The sequence below is a fragment of the Chroicocephalus ridibundus genome, chromosome 3, assembly GCF_963924245.1.
Source record: "Chroicocephalus ridibundus chromosome 3, bChrRid1.1, whole genome shotgun sequence".
Classification (NCBI taxonomy): domain Eukaryota; kingdom Metazoa; phylum Chordata; class Aves; order Charadriiformes; family Laridae; genus Chroicocephalus; species Chroicocephalus ridibundus.
In genome coordinates, this window is record NC_086286.1 from 58,174,749 (window position 1) to 58,198,988 (window position 24,240).

At 45.5% G+C, this 24,240-nt stretch overlaps 1 protein-coding gene across 2 annotated transcripts; it reads right to left on the reverse strand.

Annotated features, from left to right (window-relative positions):
- Window positions 1-28: 28 nt before the first annotated feature.
- On the reverse strand, window positions 29-22,440 carry LRP11 (LDL receptor related protein 11). 2 transcript variants are annotated; one of them, XM_063329287.1, is made up of 7 exons: window positions 21,782-22,440; window positions 16,450-16,607; window positions 11,639-11,780; window positions 9,346-9,471; window positions 8,366-8,578; window positions 1,755-1,856; window positions 29-1,478 (listed from the first exon to the last, which is right to left on the reverse strand). In XM_063329287.1, exons 1-7 carry the CDS (start codon window positions 22,317-22,319, stop codon window positions 1,324-1,326), a joined length of 1,434 nt encoding a protein of 477 aa, XP_063185357.1. In that variant the 5' UTR covers window positions 22,320-22,440; the 3' UTR covers window positions 29-1,323. The 2 variants fall into 2 exon arrangements, with proteins under 2 accessions (XP_063185357.1, XP_063185356.1); XM_063329286.1 differs by having other exon boundaries at window positions 16,450-16,610; window positions 21,782-22,438.
- Window positions 22,441-24,240: the final 1,800 nt, after the last annotated feature.

Genomic DNA, 24,240 nt, shown 5'->3' on the forward strand with positions numbered 1-24,240 from the left:
TAGCTGAAAATCAAGGCAATGCAAGAAATATAAGAATAAAATAGGTTTATTAGAGCTATTTTGCATAAAGTAATCAAGACTGAGCAACTTGAAGAACTATTTGTATACCATGGCAATATTCTCGCTGACTTGAACTTACTGAAGTACAAAAGACGACATACAAAAAGATGCATGCCTCATCTGCCTCTGGTTTTTATTGGGACCCGAGATGAACGCGACATCCTTGGACAGTCAGACAAGATAGACAGCACGCTGTGTGCATATATATGTATATATAACATGTACTGTACACATTTTACTGTTAACACACCTGAAGTTCACTCACACATTATCAATTACTTGCTCTAATTCTATGAGAATTTTGCCGGGGGGCGGGGGGGGAAGGGGGGCAGGTTGCCGAAGCTTTCAGGCTTTGCAGGGAGCTACGGGATAACCAGTGGGAATCCTGCGCTCCGGCGCCTCGGGTACAAGCCGCTGCATGCTGCCCTCTCCCGCTGCGGAAGGTGCGGAGACGAGGGGTGGAGGAGGCTGAACGCGGCCCGAGCTCCAGGGAGAGGATCCCCAAGCTCTGGGATGGCACAGGGCTGCTGTCGAGCACTGGTAAGTCCCAGCTCCTCCGCAGAGGACTTGTATCTTTTTTCATTTCAGCTTTTTTTGTTTTCCTTCGTTTCAGCATTTGGTTAAGCGTGACTCTCTGCTGTAGCTGCACAGAGGTTTAAACTACAAATGGAAACAAGATGCTTTGTTCCTAAAATCCTGAATTTCATTACAAAAGCTGGTGCTTAGATAGCGATTGCTTTTAATTAAAAAACAAAGCAAGACGAATTCTTTCATGAAAATACTCCCAGGGCATCAGGTGGAAGGTACACAATCGCTCTCCGCTGGACAGTGAAGTAAGTGAAGTCTGGAGCATCCCGGTCCCCAGAGCAGTGGCAGCGCTGAGAAGAGCTGGGTGGCACAGGCTGCCCTCCGCGCCTCGGCCGCTGCGGTGGCCCCGGGGCGAGCTCTGCCGTGGCCGGGACCCCGACTGCCGCGGGGAGGGCAAGGGCACCCCACATCCAGTTTGGGCTGTCCCCACCTCGCAGTGTCTTCTGCGCAAGAGCCAAGTGGAGCTACTCTCTGGAGCCCGGACGCTTCTTATTTTCTGAGCACGGGCATCTACCCACTTTTTTATTTTGTCAGCAAAGGGGAAGAACGCATGTTCCTCATCTCACAGGCTTCTTCTACGCTTGAAACTTAACTACAGGTTTTGGCCCTTTTATAGAGGCAGAGGTTCATGGACACAGGACGAAGGGGAGAAAACAACTGACCTAAATCCAATTTTTAGAGATACATCCCATTGATGAGGTAATCGGACTCTTCAGATGTAATGGGTCGAGCTTTTTTAAGCTTCTGTCTCACTAAACGCAGTCTGCAAGCAACCATAAGCAGCAGCAAAGCAGTGATGGCCAAGCCTAAGGCTAAGGGTAACACAGCACCTACAACGAGGTTAAGAGAAATTACGCTTTATTTAATACAGTGTGAAATCAGTAGAGAAAACACAAAACTTTTCTTTAAAAATACAGCTAGTCTATCATTTAGGTGCTAACATGTGGAGCAACTCCTGCTGAGAAACAAAACTGTATGATCATACAAGTTAGGATCAGTTCAGAATAGGGAAGTACATTATTCGATTATTGACTGTAGTATCTGGATGTATACACCTGACTGAAAAACTAACATAATCCAAAATGAATTCACGTGTCTGGTCTTACCTGTTTCTGGGACTGGACGACCACCTCCAAGCTGATCTCTCTTTGGCGCAATTATGCCATTCCCATTTTTATCATCCGTTCTTTTCCCTGAGGAACTGTTGTCTGCACAAAGTCAAGCAAGATAAATGCACAATTAAGTTCAGTGACTCGGGAAGACTTATCCACAGGACACTAGAATTAAATAATGGGAAAGCGCTTAAATTTAGGGAAAAAAACCCACAGTTTAAGGACTTCTGACTCCTATTGTGTAACTTGAATTTTTGAAATAATGTGAAACTAAAGCTAAAATGTAAATTCCATTTTGCATCGCAAACCACAGCGCATCTCAACCAAAGCCAAGTGTGCCATTTCCCCCGGAAAAAAAGATGGCTATAAATTCTCTTTCACAAACTTCCATAATGGGGTATTGACCAATCTGAGCTAAAACATTACTGAAGCAGTTAGCTATATATAGGTGAAAATAGGCCCATTTCAAGTTATGTCGATCTCCACCCTTGGATCTTGTAAAGCAGGAAACGCATAGGTTGGCTACAAAAATTACCTTCGTTTTCCCTGTTACCCGACACATACAGACGCAGAACTTATATACTTGGAAGACACAAAAATACGTGGGGAGAACATTCCAAAGAGGATGACTGGGAGTCACTTCAGCTTTGTGTAGTACAGCAGATAAAGCAGAGCACCGTAACTACGCAAGAAGAGGCAACGCGTAGTTTGCTGGCAGGAAGCGTTCAGCTTGGGAGTGCAGGCGGCGGCAGCTTTTGCTTCACGGGAGCCAAGAGAAACTCCGCTGGGACTCCCTCCTCCTGCCCTCCCGCTGAAGTCCTACACCAATAGCTATGGGGACACTTTGTGCGAGAGTGACAGCTTAATCCACCAACACACCCTTGCAAAAGTCAGAAATACGCCTATGTTTTTAACTGTAATGGCTGTATTTGTTTTCTACTGATAAATATTGAAGAGCACTTTGACTGTGCTGTGATATATTTGCTGGCAGCCCTCAGAACTGTGACAATGCCAGTGGAAACATACTATGCCGCAAGATCTGTAAAAATATGACTGTGAAACATTGTAATTGGAATTACATGTAGTGGTGGGCGTTAAGGAAGTGTTTGAGTCAATTAGCTTGGAACAGGCAGCACGAGCAACCCCCATCCGCCACCGCCAGCTCCGATGTGCCACACAACGCGTCCCTGTCAGTGCCAGCAGCAAATACACACGAGCATTAATTAAAGCTTAAATTGCTTCATCGATACTGGTGTGAGGTTCGCGCTAAGGTCCCCACTCTAAGGCACAATACAGCCTTCCAAGCTCTGGCTTTACTGCCCTGCCGGTATGGCTTGGGGTGCGTAAACACAAACTTCACCTGCTAGGAAATGCCTTGGAAAGAAGCCGCAGCCCTCTGTCTCATCCGGGCTCTTTAAGTCGTTCTGGCATGCAAAGGGGACTTCAGGCAACCCTAAGTGTAAACTCTGCTGGCTTTAAGGCACCTGCATGTATCAGAGCTGTGCAAAATAACCTGAATGTAGCTGAGACCAAAACCAGCAGCTGTCTTCTGCTTCTGTCTGCCCCAAATGAAATTAAATGAATATTTGTCTTTATTTTGGAAATACCCAAAGGACATCGGCTCGTCTTAGAGCTGCTCCAGCCCATATGACAAGGCTGGATCTAAAGGCCTGTTTTCCTGACATTTGAGTAAAGGCAATATTTAAGTCAACTGCTTGTAAAGACATTTGGCAAGTATATCTGAATATGGAGAGCAGTTTAGCAGGAAAGTTTTGGAAGGGTAGAAGAATAACAGACTTGTTATTCTTTTTGTTAATACTTGTGGCTGTTCTTACAGGACTGGGGAGGCCATCAGAGTCAATACTGCTCAACATTTTTTATGTTATCCACTGGAAAACAGAGGGATTTCCCCAAACAGGTTTAGGAGTCCGACATAAAACGTGTTATATGGGTTTAGTTTTATTTTCACTTGCTCTTCATTTTCTAGTCTGTGCCTGGGAAATAGCAATTTATTAATTTATAGCCCTTTCCAGTTACCCTAAATTAGAGATGTAGGTAATGGCCATTGCTGTTGATGCCTCCCCAGCAAAAACATGACTCGGGCTTGGGCAGGCAGTCAAACCCCATAATCCCAGCCTGGAACAACACCGAACAACAGCTGGCGCAGGCAGCCTGGGGAGGGAGAGGTAGAGACCCCATGCCAGGGCAATGCAAAGCTCTCATGGTGATTCATACACTCGGGTTGGCTATGCTGGGGAGCGCAAATCTTCAGGCTGCTTGTGAAGTCAACCCCTCTGCATGACCGCGGTTGCTAAACTGGCTGCTGCTGCTTAGAAACCAGCCCGTTGCTGACTCCAGCGTGCTTTGCTGCAACTATATTTTTGCTATATTCATTTACAAGCGCAGCAGTGTGAGAATATGCAGCTGGGCTTGAAGGCTTCCCTGGAAAGGGACGGTGGGGCACTTCGAGGACAGCCATGCAGAAGGGCTGTGCTGGCCTTGGGAGGAGCTGCGGTCTGAGTTGCTTCACTCCAGAGATATGTCTGCAAAGGGAAAGGACTCCTTTATTGACATCAAATGTCTCTTCCTGCATCTGCTCCCAACTATGGAAGAAAATGTTTGGCCTTCCAGCTTGGGCAAAAGTAAACCATGAGCCTTTTTCAGAAGACTCCACGCCCTGAGTGCCTGAGGAGGTTATCTCTAAGTTGGAGATGCCTGGACGCGTTCCTGTCCAACCTGCTCTAGGTGACCCTGCTCTGGCAGAGGGGTTGGACTAGACGATCTCCCCTTCCAACCCCTACCCTTCTGTAAGTTGGACTCGGTGTTCCCTGGAGTCACCCTGCTGTAGAAGAATCCTGCTGGAAAGGCAGCAGTGCGGAACAAGATTCACCCATTATCAACAATGAATGATTTTTGGGTTTTTTGGGTTTGTTTTTTTTTTTCTTTTCCCCACCTTTACTGTGACTAGATCCCCTGCTAGGTCAGGCAGAAGTTTTAAACAGTCCTTAAGTACATTGGACTTGCATATTTTGACATTTTCATACTTAAGCGTAAATCCTTAAAAAGCTTGTATAAAGTCAGAGCCAAACATGAGGGGCTACTGGAGTAAAGAACACAAGTTAAGGGAAATTGGGAACAGAGAAACTCTTAGGAGAAAATGGATTCTAGGACAAATTTCCCCTAGTATTATCTTCATAGGCAGAAAGCTCATGTTCCTGCTGTGAGGAACTATCCCACAGCCCAAAACACTGCAGCTTTGCCCAGCTCCTTTTAAAACGGCGAAAAGATGGTCCTTGACTAGGAGGTCCCTTTATTGGACATCTTTATTGGATTATTCTCAGAGATGAAAGCTGCTTATGGGGTGGTAAGTAGCAGAAGGGACCCGTCTTTATTGGCACGGTAACCACCACTGTAATAAAAACAAATGTAAAAAACCCAACAAAGCAACTCCCCCATCCTGCAACTTCTTGGGAAAAACTTCTGTTTTTTACAAGTCAGCTGAAAGCTCCACTGTGTCTAGCCGCCACCTAGAGTGTGCCACATGTTGTCTCTGGTAGGTAAATTACCCTTGATATTAACACCTTCTCTTGCTCTGCCTTGCAGTCACTGGATCTAAGAGCATCACGTTTTCCTTCCTGGCTTATATTGCCATGTGATCTGCAAATGTCAACTAAGAAATAAGACAAATGTAGCCCTGAATGGAGCGCTCTCAAGTGAAAAGATGGAACCTGTGCTGCCGCTGTAAAGCAATATCCCTTAATATGTATCTTAAGTAAACAGCTTTTCACCATGTTGACATTAAAGTCATTAAAGCTTTATTTATTTAAAATAGTATATCAGGAGCCTGGATGCTTGCAAAGTCAACTCTAGGCCAGCAAGCTTCGTTATTGGTCCAACAATGACCTTTACAGTGTGACTCAGAGGCACAGGCTCTGCCTTGGCACCAGCACTGGGTCCAGCACTGTCTCAGGAGAGAGTCCGTCCCAGAACAGGATTTCTGCCAGCGGAGTCACTGAACTTTTGAGGCTGCTGATATGATTTCTGTTCAGTGCTGCTTTCCTCTCCTCAAAAATGCCTCTGGCAATTATTGCCCTCCTGAACACTTTTCCAGACAGGCTTCACGGAGCTGCTCCAGTGTTTCTGTGTCCCTCATTTTTGTAGCACCTAATTATTAGATTTGGTCTGTAACCTCCTTGGGATGGCAGTGATGGAGAGAAATCTAATTAATGGATCTGGGTGGATTTTTAGGAACAGGTTAGATGCATGTCTCCTCAACTCAATAACGACTGTGGTGCTTGCCAGTGGGGCAGGACTTGAACCTCTCTGGACCTCTGGGAATCATTAACATACAGCATGTGACCCTTAGAATCATAGAATGTGTTGGGTTGGAAGGGACCTTTAAAGTTCATCTAGTCCAACCCCCCTGCAGTGAGCAGGGGCATCTTCAACTAGATCAGGTTGCTCAGAGCCTCATCAAGCCTGGCCTTGAATGTCTGCAGGGATGGGACCTCCACCACCTCTGGGGGCAACCTGTTCCAGTGTCTCACCACCCTCACTATAAAGAACTTCTTCCTAATGTCTAATCTAAACCTACCCTGCTCTAGTTTAAAACCATTGCCCCTCGTCCTATCGATACATGACCTTGCAAACAGCCCCTCCCCAGCTTTCCTGTAGGCCCCCTTCAGGTACTGGAAGGCCGCTATAAGGTCTCCCTGGAGCCTTCTCTTCTCTTAATGGAGTTTAAGTCTGCATGAGAAGACGGCAACTCAGAGCAGATTTTGGCAGTTGCCTTTTGGACCCAGGTACCTAAAACCTCTTCATGTCCCACCACATACACCTTCTTTGGAACTGATCCGTAGGTGATTAAAAAACTCGCTGAGCTGTTTGCTTCTTTTTTGGTTTAAATTATTGGGCTCCTGGGTCAGTAAGGACTGGGTCCTTCTATTCCACAAGGAAATCCTTAAGTATCATTTAACTGAAAATAAATTCTGACTGAGCCTTGTCAAAAGAGTAATATTAAAACCACAAGAATTAAACCCCGACATGGGCAGCTGGAAATCTTGCCTGTTTAAAATTAAAAAGATTACAGCAGCTTCTGGCAGTACACTAATCACTCAACCCCCATCACATTTTTTATGTTTTACACTAATTTTTTTCTTTTATTGTCTACTGCTGTGCAAAAGGCTACCTTGAGAGTAAAACTGGTGCAAGGAAGTCACTATGCAATGGGTAAACAGACTATGCAAAAGTGCCACGCTTTTACATGCATTTCCAATTATAACCTCTGATTACAGGTTGCCAAAGTTGGTGACCTCAATCCTGGTTCTACTCCTGGATTCACAAGCCCGATGGTTTTTGAAACCTACTTAGCAGCTGACTTTCCACTGGAGCTTGCAATGCCCTCTGGCAATTTGATGTTTAGTTTGGGTGGCCCCGTATCAGGTGTCACTCAGGTCTATGCCACTGAGAAGGGTTTGGGGCAGACCTCAAAATTGTAAGTCATTCACGTAAGGAGCACTGAGGTCATCTACACAGCCAGAGAAGGGGGAGTCATCTGAGAAAGGATTTTGCTACCAGTTCCCACACATTCACTAAGGCAGTCAAATTCTTGAAGAAGGTTGTTTTCACTGCCTTTGGGGTCTTCACAGATAAAATACAAGCATCTGAAGAAATGTCAAAGTGCTAACCAGGGAGGTGCCCTTTACAAGAGTCAGCAGCAGAGGGCACTGAGCACTACTCTGTTCTAAGGAGAAAGTTAAGCTGTTTATAATTAGCTGATTCTTGGGCAGCAACAATCAGTCTGAACTCTGAAGAAATAAAAGTGGGAGGTCTCGCACTCATTTTAGGCTCTGTACACGCAGTTTTGCTTTCATTCCCTTGCCATTTCAGATAATTCTAATTCACCAGCAAGAACCTTAAAAGACATCCCAGTTTCATTGCAGCTTCTGGAGTTTTCCCAAGGCCAGGGTTGGTGACTCCGCCGGTAACATCACCACACGCTGACTCCCGACAGGCTTGCAGCCACTAGGGAGAATACTACTGGGGACCCGGGGTTGCTTGTTACCAAAGACTGCGACTAGTCTATAGCGATAAAAGATTTCTCCTGCCCTGGAGATACAGTTCAGAAAAAAAGTGCCAATAATAATCAAGATATTACTATTACTTCAGGGGACAAAAAAAAAAGTCATTGATTAGCACCAGGAGAGATGCAATTACTACCACCCAAGTTGAACAGTATTTTGTTATGTTCTCCTGAAGCTAACCCCCTACAGATTTAAAGAGCCGTATACATCAGCTTACACAGCTGAACCTGTGGCAGAAGTTTTATTTAGCTTGCTGCACATTTTGTTCCTTAATATTATATACTTCTCCCGGCATTTCTACATTTTAACTTTCTTTTTGCACCTGGTAAGAACCAGACTTGACTTTATAAAGCAATACCTAGTTGTAACTTAATTGTTACAAGCTTCTTTTTTATTCTGTAGATTTGCAAATTTTTACCCTTAGCCAGGCACCAAAAGACAATTTAATGAAATTTAAGGTGGAAGACATTTTCTCTCTTTAAAGAGAATGATTTATTGAAACCAATTCGTTTCAATTCTTACCTGGCACAAATCCACTGATTTGTTTCTTTGGTCCCTGAGAAAGCGATTGGTTAGACATGTCTGCATCCACTGAGAGAAGCGGCTGATTTCTGGCAGTGGCTTTCAGGGTGTTTTCTGCAGAGAAGTTTTCATCCGTGTTTTCTGTCAGTCCCACAGTCCTTTGCTGGGTAGCGCCAAGGGCCGCGTGAGTCACCGTCTTCCGGCCTGGGCTGACTGTGTTAACAGAAACAAAAATCATAATTTTTATATAGAATTGATGGGAATGGGAGTGTTCTGATGGAAGACCCTGCGATATGGGCTTTGAGGCAGGCTAAACAAGTTCATCAGGCCCAGACATATGATGAAACGTGAGTTCCAGGCACATAGCAAGTTAACAATTGCCCGCTGTCCGTTCTTAAGCAAGAGTATGCACGTGAACCCTCAAGTAAAATCCAGCAACTGAAGTATCAAGGAAAGAGTGGCTAGCCATCGTGCCAATTCACCCTCTGATGATTTTTCTTCACTTAGCCGAGTGTGGGCACATACTGAGGATGACTAATGAAAGCGAAGAGAGCAACGGTGAATCAACTGGTTCCCCGGCGTGCTCACACTCCCAGTGTTTCAGAGTCTTGCCAGGTGCGTAACCGCACTTGGAAGGGAACCTCTGAGACACCCTTTCAGGTCAAGACCAGGGTCCTTGTCTCCAGAATCATCGTGAAAGTAAAGAACCCCATCTTTTACATGTTGAGAACTCTAACGCAATCTGTCGTTTGGGGACGTTTGTTAGTTTTGATACGCTTTGAAGAAAAGGGATTTAATTTCTGAGCATCTGCTGTATGCGGACGTTACACCTTCCCGTGCGCTATTTCCGATGAAAGGCTCTACGGTGGGCACAAGCCGCTTGTCACGGGCAGAGAGGCCACAGAAGGGGCATCATTTCCCTCCGGTCACTCAGGCTACAGGTACTCTTCACAATCTAGGCTGTGGCCCGGTGCACTTACGGTTCTGGCAGAAGGTTTCATCCGATCCATCAGGGCACTGTCTCACGCCATCGCAAGCAAACGTGATGTCAATGCAGCAGCCATCGTCACAGATAAACTGGTAGCGAGAGCAAACCCCGACACAGGCTGTTGAGAAACGGTTCCCAAATTACCAAAAGAGACATCCAAGCAGTAAATACTGAGTCAGTGACTAAAAGCTGCAGCACCAAGCAAAAAGCAAAATGATGCTGTGTCCAGAAGGACCACGAACACGGCAGAAAGCTGAAGAAAGGCCAGGCTCAGCTATATGACGCTATTTTGACACACAAGCTAATACAGCTAATAGCTGTTCCTGGCACCCTCACCACTATTCTGTCAACCTTGTTTTACTACAGGAATACTCAACCTGGAGGCTGTTGCACCCTGCACCTTGTGCAGCGCCCCTACGGCACTTTAAACTCTGCTGGCTTAAGCCGAAAGGAGACCTTCCCTGGCTTTAAAAACCTAAGACAGTCCTAAAAATAAATAAATGAAATCTCTATGGCTGTAACTGCATCTCTCCAACACGTAATTCCTACTACATACCCATCCTGTATTTCTGACAATATGTTATTTTACATGCGTGCATATGGACTATATGGGATCTTTTATGGCATGTTTTCTGCAACCTAATTAAAATACTAAAAGAATGCTTGTCATTTATTTACATCAATAATGTAAATCCGACGCGGCACGCACCAGAACAGGACTAAACACAAGGTCTCACAAGTGACCTTCACCAGAAAGAACTAATTGCTGCCTGCTTTAATATTTAGATTCCCCTGGAAATGGAGAGTGTCCCTGGACATTTAATTTTGCACGCTCAAAGCTCTCCGGAAAACCATTCTCACCTTGTAATTATCAAGTGTTTAGTTTATATCCATGCTTTTGTCTTTCCAACAGTGGTGTAGTTCATTGCTTTGTAAAGCACTATCAAATTCAGTCGTTGGTTAATGCTGTAACGGCAAATCGATTTGCATAAGGAAGCCACGGCCTTTGGTTATTATCCTGCAATGTACCAAAAAGCTGCGCGATGCCGACCATCGTATGGCAGGAACACAGGTGCCTATTTAAAACCCCTAAAATCATACTTAGAAAATGCATCTCTCGAACTTCAGCACTAATAATAGCCCCGGTCTTGTGTGCATTAAGGCACTGTGGACTGGTTTAACTACAGCAGTAGCACTTGAATTGCAAACGGGCTTGGGGAATTAGAAGAGGAAAAAAGGCAGCAAATCCTCTGTGTGCTCCTCCCAGGAGAGACCACAGAAACCCACCGCAGCAAACAGAGAAATCAGCAAATCTCTCTGGCTGCTTTAGCTGGACTAAACATTAACAAATGCGACTCTATCACCCATTACTAGAATACAGGCATTATTAAACAGACTCATAACTAATTTTTTTGTAACACCGATTTATTGCCACTGGGACTACCCTCCCACATAGAGATATCGCTCTGGTGCAAGAGCAAAGTTTTTACTGGTTCAGCTGAATGTAGTTGTGATGCCAGTTTAACCTTTACCGTGTGCCAGAGTGGCAGATCCGTATTAGCAACTTGCTAATTACAATGTAATTAGACGTTATTACATTCAAGAGTGCAGAATTGACAGCCAGTGAAATCTAACTTACTCTCTACCTTTTATGCTTCTTACATGTTTCTGGAGCTCAGATTTTTAAAATGATGGGTCAATTCCAGTTTTACTTTCCCCAGTAACATAAGGCTTTGATAACAACCATTACACGGAAAAGCTGAAATGCATGAAAACAAGGGACCATCCCATCTTTTCGACTGCAGATGCAGGCCAATATTACTGTACGATTGTGTGCCACACCTACTATTAACTGGGTTGAGCTGTGTTTTCCTTATCACACAAGCCTTGTCACATCCCACACGCTGTCCGACTATACAATGAACTGTGACGATGTGCCTGATACATGTGGCAATATCTCGTTCGGGGGTTGGACTAGATGATCTCCAGAGGTCCCTTCCAACCCTATGGTTCTGATTTTTCCAACCCTGCACGCTTATTAGCAATACAAGGGTGAACATTTAAATGCTTGAAAGTATTACTGCTGTAACAAACAATTGATGCTTGCTTGCTTCCTCCGTTCGAAACAGCAATTCAAACCTGAGGGAGATGTCATTATGTAATGAATAAGGGCAAAATAACACACTAGAAACGGAGAATAAGACTTCTGCCTCCATCCAGACCCTTGCTCTGAGTGTCACAGCCCGGGTGTCACACACAGACAACGGCTCCAGTCATTTTCTCACCTACTGCAGAATGAACCATGGGCAGAACGGTCACAGAGACGTTGTCAGAGCTCCGCTGACCTGCGGTGTCTGTCACGGTTAGCTGGAAAATATACCCGCCTTCCTGGACGTGAGACAGTTTCAGTGTTCCTGGCTGTGGGACCTGATAAAAGAAACACAGCGAAAAAATATTGGTATAAAGGATCCGTCCGTAAACTTCTAGGAATAGGGAGCTCATTTCTGCACAATGCTTTTCACACAGGTTAAATACTTCTCTTAAGTCTAGCCAGCCCAATCAAGCATGTGTATCAACCTGTAATGTTTTGGCCTTTTTTTTTTTTGCATCAATTTGTAAAAATAAATAAACACGCTTGACATGTAGGCACTGTTTTTGTGGTACACTCAATTACCTGGAGCTGTGGATCTTAGCACTGGAGAATAAACAGAACCATAAATTTAAGTCAATTTTTCGATAGTTAGAAATGTAATTTTAGAGGGTAGGCAGTAAAATATTTTGCTCTCTATCGAGTTAGTCTTTAGACAATATACATGTATTCACAGAAGTTACTTTTGCTATACATTGATTTATGAAAAGGTGACCGATAGCATTGTTTTATTAATAAGACTGCCCACCTCTGTTCAGTCTGACATTTCAGGTAGTCACTTGCAACTTTTACAAATTGCCAGACTGAATTTTTCCACACCTCACGCTGAATTTCCATGCCTTGCTCTGAACTGCAAATCATTTCTCACGTGACTTTCTGAAACCTAATATTTAGATCACTCACTAGAAATATATAGAAAACCAATTTAAATTGTATTAGATCATTAAAAAATTAGTAAAGTAACTTATTTTATGCTAATTTAAAACGGGTGCCAAACTGGCATTACAACTGTTACTTAGAAATAAGTTTTTATAAAATGACTGTGGTATTTGTATCAAATGCTGAACTTTTTCTAACCTTGTGACAATTACTACTCACAAATAACTCCAGCCGTCCGAGAATTCGGTAATACATACTTCAGTAACTACAAAGAAGCCCTGCAGGTTTATTGAACGCGTAGTGTATTTTTACAAATGAAGCATACAGGGCTATCTTTCTAAGTAACTGAAAGGTACATTAAAAGCCTCTGTGACTACCTTTAATATTAAAACCAGAATTCAAGAAAGACATCTGGTTTTGCTTATTTATAGTTGGTTTTCATACCTAGAAGAGACAGGAATTTTCAATAAATAATACAGTCCTAGACCTATCTTTATAGCACGGTGTACTGACAAATTCATTTTTCTCATCTGGTAAGTGAATTTCCTAACTGAAACTTCTTTTCTTTTCTATTTATTCTAATGCACTCAGTTATCTGATCTTGCTGTTGATTACCTCCTGATGGAGTATGTGACACCTTAGAACTCTATTCTTTATTGTATTACAGAAGTTAATATGAATCATAAAATCATAGAATGGTTAGAGTTGGAAGGGACCTTAAAGACCACCTAGTTCCACCCCCCCTGCCATGGGCAGGGACACCTCCCACTAGACCAGGCTGCTCAAAGCCCCATCCAGCCTTCAACACTTCCAGGAATGGGGCATCCACAGCTTCTCTGGGCAACATGTTCCAGTGTCTCACTACCTAAGAGTAAAGAATTTGTTCCTAACATTTAATCTAAATCTCCCCTCTGTCAGCTTGAAACCGTTACCCCTCGTCCTATTGCTACACTGATAGAGAGTCCCTCCCTGTCTTTTCTGTAGGCCCCCTTCAGGTACTGGAAGGCCACTATAAGGTCTCCCCAGAGCCTTGTCTTCTCCGGGCTGAACAACCCCAACTGTCTCAGCCTATCCTCATAGGAGAGGTGCTCCAGCCCTCTGATCATTTTTGTGGCCCTCTGCTGGACCCGTTCCAACAGGTCCATGTCCTTCTTATGTTGGAGACCCCAGGGCTGGACACAGTACTCTAGGTGGGGTCTCACCAGAGCAGAGCAGAGGGGCAGAATCCCCTCCCTCGACCTGCTGGCCACGCTTCTGATGCGGCCCAGGATGTGGTTGGCTCTCTGGGCTGCGAGCGCACTTTGCTGGTTCATGTTGAGCTTCTCATCCACCAACACCCCCAAGTCCTTCTTCTCAGGGCTGCTCTCAAGCCATTCTCTGCCCAGTTGTATTTGCATTCTAAAAAACATCTGCTGCTGTTTAGTCAGAGATGACTTCTGGGAGAGCAAGTATGGTATTTAAAACTCGTGAGCCGTGGAGCCCAACTCTCTTCCCAGTGCAGAGAAATACCACTGACTCTTGAATACATCGCCACTCCTCCTGGTGACCTCTGTGCTTTCTCCGTCCTGCCCTGAAGAATGCCTGACTGTACCTTCTTTCTTACAAACTCTGTCTCAAACTAGACAGTAAATTTCCAGATAATCAGCATTTAAAAAGCCCAAGAATTGCCCACAAGTGTCACAGAGCTGTGCAGCTACAGCATGTGGGTAGCAATCTGAGAAGCAAATTATCTAAGAAGCAATAATCAGTCACAATAGAAAAAAATTTCCACTGGCTTCCTTCTACAATATGATAAGATCTCTTTATAGCAGTCCTTCCCCCTCCTGTGCCTTCTATTTATTCTTTGGTACATAAATGCAGTGCAACAGCTGCCTTTTATCTTATTTAAACACTCGTAGCTATGGATTCGTATATATTTTTCTAAGAATAGATGACATGAAATCCAGTAACTTCAGGATAGCAACTAAAGCACTAAAGATAGCAACTGAAGATTGTACAAATAATCAAATACTAATTCAGCTCTAAAAATTAAATTATCGTGGATAATCATCAGGGTACCTATCTGTGAGAGAAAACCCCACCCATTTGAACACAATGGAAAAATATCTATCTAAACATAAACCTGTGTCAAGATTGTTTTCATTTATCAAATACAAAGAAATCACCAAGATTAATGTTAATTTTGCAGGTTTAAATAAATATGACTGGTGCCTGTTTTATGGAGTGACTCTGAGTAAAAGTAAAAACATGAACTTTAATTTTTTTTAACTAATTTCTAATTTTTGTGTTACTCTAGGTATATTACTACATCACAGATACATTTAAAGAGTGTTTGATTGCTATTTACAGAAAATAGTGCTACATAGGGCCAGATTAACAATTCTTGATAATAAAATGTTCATTTTATCCAGACAGTATCTAGCAACTATTCTTAAAGCTTCATTCAGGTTTTTTCTGTGTATTATGCTGTTTGCACTCCTTATGAAAGCCTTTTGACTTTTTAATTTTCAAGCCAATAAAATAATAAATGAAGATAAACAAAACTCACAGTGGTTTTTGACATAGTTTCAAATTGCAATACAGCCTCCACTAATTCAGGACTGGCTGACCATAGTCACCCTTCCACAGATGTGGATCTTGCAGTATAAGATAAAACTCGTGAAAGTACGTAGCACTGTCTGAACTCACACTTTTGCACACCCCTGCTGTGTTTTCTGCAAGGCATATGGTTATAAAAAATTACTTGTGCGTAAATTTCGGGAACTATTCACCAGAGAAACCCACTGTCTTCTAAGGGTTCATCCAGCAGCATGTTTCCTAACCATCACATGGTGATTTTCAATTACCTACACACCACCTACACTGCCCTCCAGGAGACTAAGGAATAACTAATTGCTCCGTTGACTTCTTCCATGGATGACATTTTTAGGCTTCAATGCAGTTAGCTAACTCTCTATGTTGGGCAAAACTCTGGTTTGCTCCACCATTACAATTCTTGAGTAACTTTGCTGATACTGGTAGTTTGTCCAACTTGTCTTTGACGTTGCTGAGCTGAGCGGACATAAGCAGTGACCGTCAGGTACCGCTCATGGTGGCACTGCCCCACACGGCCTCTTGGGTTTTGGACTGTTTCCGTTGCTCGTCCTGTGTCCTATTTAAACTCTTCCCATCCATCAGCAGCATCTCAGCAACAGCAAGGTCTATGGTCCACACCCTCGTCCCTTTACATGTCCCTCCTGCTGTAGGTGGAGTCCCTGCTGAGCCCTGAATACTGTGGGCTATGAACAGACTGCAAGTACACTCTATTGATTTGAGACATTTTTCCTTTCCTTTTCTCCCACTCCTAGAGCATTCACAAAGAAGAGCAGGATGGAGAATCCCTCTCTTGATGGTTTATTTTAAGTTGAACCCAAATTGCAGAGATGCACAGAAATTATACAGATGCAAAAACCAGTATTTCAAGATATCTCATAAGGTCTACATCACACATTTCTTTGCAGTGTCTCCATAAGTATTGACAGAAGACTTGTTGGTGAAAATATCTTATTATCTTTAGTAACTGAATTACTAAGGTGTCTCTAACCTGGATCACAGAAGCCAAAATCCAAGTGCAGTGAGCACATACAAGGGTGAAATAGAGCAGAGCTGAAATACAATAGAGTAGTAGCATCCACTGGTTTGCTACTGGCTGTCTCACGCCATCCTGGATACAGATGGACTGTATAAAACACCAGAAATAATCACTGGAACAACCTCCCCAGGGACATGGTAGAGTCCCCATCACTGGAGGTTTTCAAAATGCGACTGGACCGGGCACTAGATAATCTCATCTAGGCTCCCTGACCCACAAAAGGTTGGACCAGATGATCTTTTGAGATCCGTTCCAACCTGGGCTGCTCTATGGTTCTATGAAATACATGCTCAAGTTGTACAGTCATCTTAATTTTGGCACCCGGTAGCCATATCCATTGGAATACATTTAATATTTTTACTGCTACATGTAAAACTGTGCTATAATGAACACAACAATCTGTGGATGACTGTCCACGTGCAAAGCTGCGTGTGTACCTTCATTTCAACCGATGAGTCACCCTGCAGCAGCGTCCACTCATACTGCACAATTCCATGGTCATCTGAGCTTTCTCGGCCATCCAAAAGCACCCAGTCGACAGGTGACTGCAGCACAATATCTTGTCCCGCCTTGCACCGCGGAGGCTCGTCGTATTCTTCTTCAATAAAAAAATAGAGAATCTCAGTTATTTATCAGGGGAAGCTGAGTGACTATTTATATAAAACATATTTTTTCTTGGTTAAGGTATTGAATCACCACTGTGCAACTTCCTGAAAGATAGGATATGTTTATTAATGCATATTTTGTTAAGCAAAATAGTATCCACTTAAATTTTAGTTAACTGTGCCATGTCTTCAGGAAGTAACTGCTACATGAGAAGCACATGGCATAGAAAGCCTCTCTTTCTATGCACGGATGTTTCACTAACGCAACAGGATTGTTAGCGTCAGCGCGGTTTTTTTAATCTGAACTAAGGAAAATGGATTTAAATATGAATTACATACATATTCAGGTGGCAGTTACTGCACATCTTTTTAGCACTCTGCATAACTTAATACTCTTTTAGTGTCTTTTTATAATACATCAGTACAGGAGTGAAAGATTTATTTAACATAAGCCGGCATCCTGGTGCAGCAGTGCACAGTAACATAATGATTAAAAATAATCAGAAACGACCACTGATTTTAAGTGCCTAATTTAAGACATTCAAAGCTTGATTTTCAGACTATTTAGGATTTGTAGCATTTTGCTATATGCAAAGTACAATTCCTTTTGATTAAAATTGTGAATACTAAGTACTTTCGCCAATCCGACCAACCCTGGAGGTACTTAAAAGACATGTAGACATGGTGCTGAGGGCCATGGTTTAGTGGTAGACTTGGCAATGTTAGGTTAACGGTTGGACTCGATGATCTTAAGGGTCTTTTCCAACCTAAATATGAGAAAAAACTTCTTTACGGTGAGGGTGACAGAGCACTGGAACAGGCTGCCCAGGGAGGTTGTGGAGTCCCCTTCTCTGGAGACTTTCAAGACCCGCCTGGATGCAGCCCTGAGGGATGTGCTCTAGGCAATCCTGCTCTGGCAGGGGAGTTGGACCAGATGATCTCTAGAGGTCCCTTCCAACTCTGAAATTCCGTGATTCTGTAAATGACTCTATGATTCTATGTTAAGTGACATGGCCTGTGAGAAGTGGTTTAAGTCATTTGCTCTGCAACCTTCAGGCACCCTCGGGAAGAGAGAGGGATAAAATCTAGTTCTACAAGTCAGCATTTGACTGCGTTAGCCACAAGATCGCATCTTTCTGCAGTTCCCTGCCCAAGCTTCATTCCTTCTCTGGGCATGAGATGTCCGGCCCCCTGAAATGCCAAGGTGCTTTCTGCTCTTCCACCTCTGCAAAGGATTCCCTGTAAAGGATATCGATGTCAAGCTCAGAAAAGCACCCATTGAACACAAGGCTGTAGCTTCACTCATTGTGGGCAGAGCTGCACAAGGGAAGAAAAGGAGCTTCCCCATCAGTGCAGGGATTCTCCCTTGCTTGTGCTCTGCTCTGGTTTCAAGAACTCGCTCGAAGACGCTGAGCTCATCGGAACAATAAGATAATTTTTTATCACTGACTAAATGGCAAACTTTGTATTTCTTGTTTTTCTCAGGAGTAGGTAAGGCATAGAAAACTTCAAGGTAAGTGCCTTACATTAGGGAAACATACAAATAACTGAAACCAGCACAGCCCATTCTTCCACTTCTACCTTGCAGAGAGGTTTCATGTCACCTGTCTGGTTTAAATGACTTGATCAATGCCCCGCAGAGGCAGAGAGAAGCCCCACTTCTCCTGGGCCCTAAGCAATAAGGGTATTCTTTTCCCAGACTAACTTTATACTCCAACAGCCTGAGTTGCAATGGCAGGACCACTTCACGTTGGGGCAGGTCACAGAAATTCACGTCAGCTCTTTGCTAAAGATGAGTGAGGGACTACACTCAGGCCTCTGGTCCCAAAGGATGGAGGCACGATGCCTTTGCTTGGAAGCCACCAGAACATCTTCAGAAAGGCAAATCAATGGCAAATCAGCTCCTCTTTTGCTCTAGTAAAGAAAAAAAACTGGCCCGAGAGAGACATCTGGTATGGGAGGAGAGAGCCTGTGGAGCTACAGAGAAGTTTTAAGCAATGGAATACTTTATCCTTAGCGAGTGAAAGACCTCCAAATCTGGGGAACACATGCTTCTAAGAAGTCAGCATAAAAAAGCAAGGAGGCATAGTCAGGAACCACTTACAATCACTGCTCATGGGAGTAAAGGACTATCAGCCACAGGTTAGCAGAAAAATCAAGCTCTTTTAACTTTTGTTTCTAACTTTTCTTTAGGTTGAATGTAAAAAAGCAATACGAAACTCAGATACCAGATGAACACTCTGAGATGCTGGCTGCTTTCCAGAAAAGGGGCTGCATCTTTACAAGCAACACTTTTTTCTTAGGGGGGGAACAGGCCAGGCTTAATTTATTCTGCTTCCTCCATCCTTTATATAGACTTGGCCTGCTGATAATGAAGCTGCCAGTGGGCTGTCTGAATGAAGGCTTTGTTACAAAAGGTTATTTCACTGCCAATTCCTGAATGTCTTTGATATCAGTTTACCTTAGTGTTGAATCCTCCCATTGCTCACCGCTAGTGAGTAGCACAGAAGGAAAGTCAGACATTTCTGGTGAGGCACTCAAGTCCTCTTACTTTCTACACCAAATATTTAAAAATTTGCCTAACAAAGGCAAAACCAACTGCCTCTTCTTTCAGTGCAGCACAAGGGGTTTCATTGTTAACACGGCACCAACTGCCTGGAAGCGCAAAGTAAATCCACGGCCAAACCAGCACAAACTGGGTGTAAAGTGGAGGACTGGGATTTACACTGAAATGTTTGGTCTCAAAAACTCATCCCACCACTGACTGTTCTGGAAGTACACAGAGATACATTTGATCTGAAGAATACAGATCTGTCATTAATTGCTCCCAGAATTAAATATGAAATTGGGGTTTGTTTACTGAAGATCCTTAACAGAAATGAAACCACAACACCCTGGAGATCCCTGTATACTAATGCTCAGAAATATTTTGGAATTATAAGGACACTGTGTTTATGGATAAATGTTGGTTCGGGATTATCAAAAAGAAAACAGCAGAAGACTCAACACCCCAGTACTCCACAAAAGAAGCTGAAACCAGCAGGTAAAATATGATCCCCTTACAAAAGAAAACCTCAAAACGCAAAGCTCTCTCCTAAATTTCCTAAATTCAGTCGTGGGGTGATACAAGGGAAGACAGATGTGTCTTCATCGTCCTGTGATGATGCGCTGTTGTCCAGGTTATTTTTCAATGTAGTTCAAGAACGCAGTGGTAACATAACATCAGAAAGCAAAATAATTCAATCTTAATTTTATGTCGCCTGGTCTATGTCACGGCTGACAGATGTTTGAATAAAAGTTCATTCTCCTTCGTGGCTCTGTGTCAGCTCCAGTGTAATTGCATTAAGAAGTCATAATCCCCTGTTTCCGATACCACCATCACCCACAAGACAGACTTTTAAATAAACCCAACAGGACACAAAGCAATTTGCAGATTAGGAACTGAAATGGCCTTGCAAGCCCAGTGCTGATAGTCATGAAAGCTACCTAAAAGGCAAGGCATTCAAGAATTCAAGGAATTCCAGGTTTCTAATAGACAGAGTATCATTTGAACAGTAGTATTGTTCATATTGTGCCACAACTGCACTCTACATTAGGGCCAGATTTTAATGGAATTAAGGCAGTTCAAAATTATGAAGGATATTTGAAGATATTTTCCAAGGTTTTCAAAGAAGCCTAATTCTCTGTGAATGTGATGCAAAATCTAGTCTTAAGCCTTCTATCTCGCAAATAGTACTGTGGATCTAATACTTCCCCCATTGAAAATGTCAAAATCATACCTTGGGTTTTTCTGGCATCTTAAGATCATTACTGCCACAAGTTCCTCCCTGTAGCCCTCTAGTTTACCTGTCCACCCACTTGGCAAAAAATACTTAAGCATCGTAACTCCTGTAAAAATTTTTCTCTCTTGTCTCCAGGGGATTCCCACTGGCATTCTCATAAAACAGGCAGGACTGGACGGAGGATCAAGCCTGAGGTCTCCCCTGCCAAGGGAGCAGTAATAGCAGGTGCCATCTGGACACACTGCTTTTGTTCACACCACCACTAGGTTTTCTTCACGTTGAGTGCAGTGGCTAATTTACTTCAGTTGAGATATATCGCTGAAGAAGATGAAGAAGAGGACATTTAGGAAAGTCGAAGGAAGGTAGTGAAATTAAGACAAAATGAATTAAGATGCAACTGTTTTAACAACAGGAGGTGGGGGAGCGCAAGGAAGTTCTTTGGATCAGATGCTGGGAAACAGACTCCAAATTTAGAAATCCAGACTTGTTTTCATCCGCAGCTGTTTGCTCTGGATTATGTTGTTCTAAAACACGCTCCAGGGCTGAACAAACTGCTGCTTTTTGATGTGGCCCAGACTCCAGCTGCAGCGATACGGAGCCTCCATGCTGCTTTTGGGCTACCTGTGAGACATCCTTCTCTTCTTCAGCCTAGCTCCCGAGTTCTTAGGCAGAGAAAATTCTAAATTCACCGAATGAGAAACCCACTCAGGTGGTAACACTTGGCCAGGATCCCCCAGAAGAAGGAAGGGTACGTACTTGCCCTCAAGCTACTGCACCAGGTTCTGGCGTGGCTGGCACTCGCCGTTCGCTCCCTCCGGGATGCCCAGCACCCGCAGCTCCCCCGGGCAACCGGACCCTGCAGCCGGGACCCCTCTGATCCCCAGGGGGGTGCGGGGCCCCTGAACACGCTCACCCCACCGCCCGGCTCCCAGCCCCCGCCCGGCTCCCACCGCCTCGGCAGAGGCAGAGGTACGAGGGCCGGGCTGTCCCAGCTCGCACCCCGCGGAGCCCCCGCACCCCGGGGCACGGCTGAGCCGCCTCTCCCGGCTCGGGGAGGGGGGGGTCCTGCCCGGACTTCCTCGTCCTTCCCCACCGCGGAGGCGATGCCTCACGACACGGGCGCCCCTTCCCGGCGTCGGGGCAGGGGCACGGATGGTCTCCCCCCGCCCCGGCCCGCTCCCCCGCGGCGCCGGGCGGCAAATGGCGGCGGCGCCGCGGCGGCGAACGGGCCCGACCGCCGGCCCTGCCCGCCCCCGCTGCCGCCATTTCCCTCCCGCCGCGGGGCCGCCGCTCCCCGGTCCAGGCGCGGCCCCGGCCGGTGCCAGCCCTCCCCGCGCGAACCCATCTTGGGCCACCCCGACGCCCAAGGCGGCGGCTCTTACCCGGCGGCGGGGCCAGTCCGGCGGGCCGGCGGCTGTAGGTGCTGTAGCCGCGGTGCGGGGCGAAGCGGCAGACAGGACGGCCGCGGTGGGTGCAGTTGAACAGGTAGCAGCCCAGCTCCCCCCCGGCCGCCGCCGCCGCCGCCGCCGCCCGCGGCCGGCCGGGCCCCTGCACCACGGCCAGCGTGCAGCGCGGATCGGCGCAGCAGGCGTCCAGGCACTGCCGCCAGCCCGCCACGCCGGCGGGGGCCCGCAGGAAGGTGGCGCCGGCCGCGATGGAGTCCTTGGTGCGGATGATGGAGTCGGGCCTGGCGGAGAAGCTGCTGCTGCCGCCGCACCGCTCCCCCCCGCCGCCGCCGCCGCCCGCCACCGCCGGCGTCCCCGGCTCCTCCTGCTGCAGCTGCCGGCGAAACTCCTCCAGCAGCGACTCCACGCCCGAGATCTGTGAGCGCAGGTCGGCCAGCGGCGCCGCGCACCGCCCGCCCGGCAGCACGGCCCGCCCGCCCAGCGCCGCCAGCAGCACCAGCACCAGCGCCGCCATGGCCCCAGGCGGCGGCGGCGGCGGCGGCGCACAGGCGGGAGGGGCGGCGGGAGCGGCTCCCCCCGCCGGCACCCGCGAGGGCGGCGCGGCGGCGCTCAGCACCCGCCGCCCTGAACAGCTCCGCCGGGCGGGGCTGCCCCGGCCACGCCCCCCGCCACGCCCCCCGACCACCCCACGCCCCCCCGCGGGCCGAGCCTCCGGGCCAGGGGGCCGGTCCCCTCCGCGCCGGCCCTTCCCAGCCTCTAAAAGAAGCGGTTTTCTCTGAAAAAAGTGCTCTAAATGCGCCTCGGTCCCTTGGCAAACGCATCACGGAAACTTCCGCGCACGTCGTTTAGCCGCTTGCGCAAGCCACCGGGCGTAAATACTCGTTTACAAATAAGGGAGTCCACGCAGCGAGGTGGCACCTACGGAGCATTGGGGTAAGTGCCCACTGAAAACGCTGGTGGTTTCTAAAGTACATCAGTTGCGTGAACATGAGCAAACAAACAAAAAAACTCCCCAAACTGGGGAGGGCTCCATGCCAGGTGTAGTGTTTCTGCTCAGAAATTAAACAAAAAAAAAAGAAAAAAAGCACTCAATAGTAACGTAACGAGCAAAGCTGTGACTTCTTCAGTTTTAGCAAAAAAATTCCAGATGGGGTCTTAACCACCCAAGATGGTGGTGAAGAACTGCTCATGCAAGTTTTTGAAGTAAAGGCTAAATGAGTTTTAGAGAAATGCTCCATGTTAAAAAAAATATCAGCTTTACATCTGTCACAACTTTTGTTTTAATTTTCTTATGAAATTAAGGCTGATTCTGTGACACAAATTAATAACAGAATGGCTTCCCTGAAAATCAGCAAGCCCCAGAACATCTGCCTCGTTCTTTTATTGTCAGATGGATGGAACCTGGAAGCCCTGGAATGGCACACTGAGAACTATCTAATGGCATTAGGAAAGATAAACATGGCAGTGAGTGTGTAGAGCTGGTGAGGGGCTTTGCAGGGCATACGAAGGGGTGGTGCATGTATTTTTTCTTTAGTAATGAGACGTCTGGTGGTAATTCTGTGTTTTCATATTGATTGGTTTCATTCTTGCAAGCCTCTTTAAGTGCAGGCTCCTACATTTCTTGAGTTACTGGAAAAGTTTTAATAGCTGCATCAAAAAATGATCATTACAGCAGGATATTTTGAATATCCTTCGTATTTTTGGGGTTGTTTTAGGCCATGTTCCCAGCATAACTCAGAATTGCCTCCAAAACAAATCTGCTTTAACGTTCTGCCATCACAGGCCCATAGGTGTTGCCTAGGAAATTTGCATGCAGCTTACAGTTTGGATTATGATTTTACCTCTTCCTCCTCCAAATCACTGTAGTTCAGTGATTCTTTGAAGCAGTTGGCCCATCAGCAGTGAAGCTTCTGAAAATTGCTTTTCTCTGGCTATGTGCTCTGTGGGTTCTCTAAATTTCTAGAATTATGTTTTTGAGACTTTCCATTTCCTATCAAATTGAGATGATGCAGTCAAAGGTTATAGGAGGATGGAGCAGCTGGACAGTAAGATGATATAATCCTCACTTCCTTTGATAATCATCAGGCCGAACTGCCATGATTCTATTGTTTGGGAAAATTTTGGAGAGGTAATCAACCTATTCATAACAGAGATACTGTCTGTGAAGCACTGATTTGCCAGCAGTGACACTGGTTTGCGACTGCTCTGCCATTGTACCCTCTCATACTACTTGTGCTGCCAGAATGTAAAAAATAAATAAAGCTCGTGCCACCATTATGGCAGCTGAAGTTGGCAGAGGGAGCAAATGCACCAGGCCAACACATCCTCATAGTCACCAAAGATTTGGGGCTCCGCTTCTTGGGCAGAGGGTCCCAGTTCTGGAGCAGCACATAGCCAGTGTTGATTAGCGGCGGCCCGTTTACAGGGCATAGAGG

Coding starts and splice junctions, on each gene's coding strand:
- LRP11 (XM_063329286.1), bottom strand. CDS start 22,319: ATGGCGGCGCTGGTGCTGGTGCTGCTGGCGGCGCTGGGCGGGCGGGCC. Junction 9,472..11,638: donor CATGGTTCATTCTGCAGTAG/GTGAGAAAATGA, acceptor GTTTCTCAACAG/CCTGTGTCGGGGTTTGCTCT. Junction 1,857..8,365: donor AATCAGTGGATTTGTGCCAG/GTAAGAATTGAA, acceptor GACTTTGTGCAG/ACAACAGTTCCTCAGGGAAA.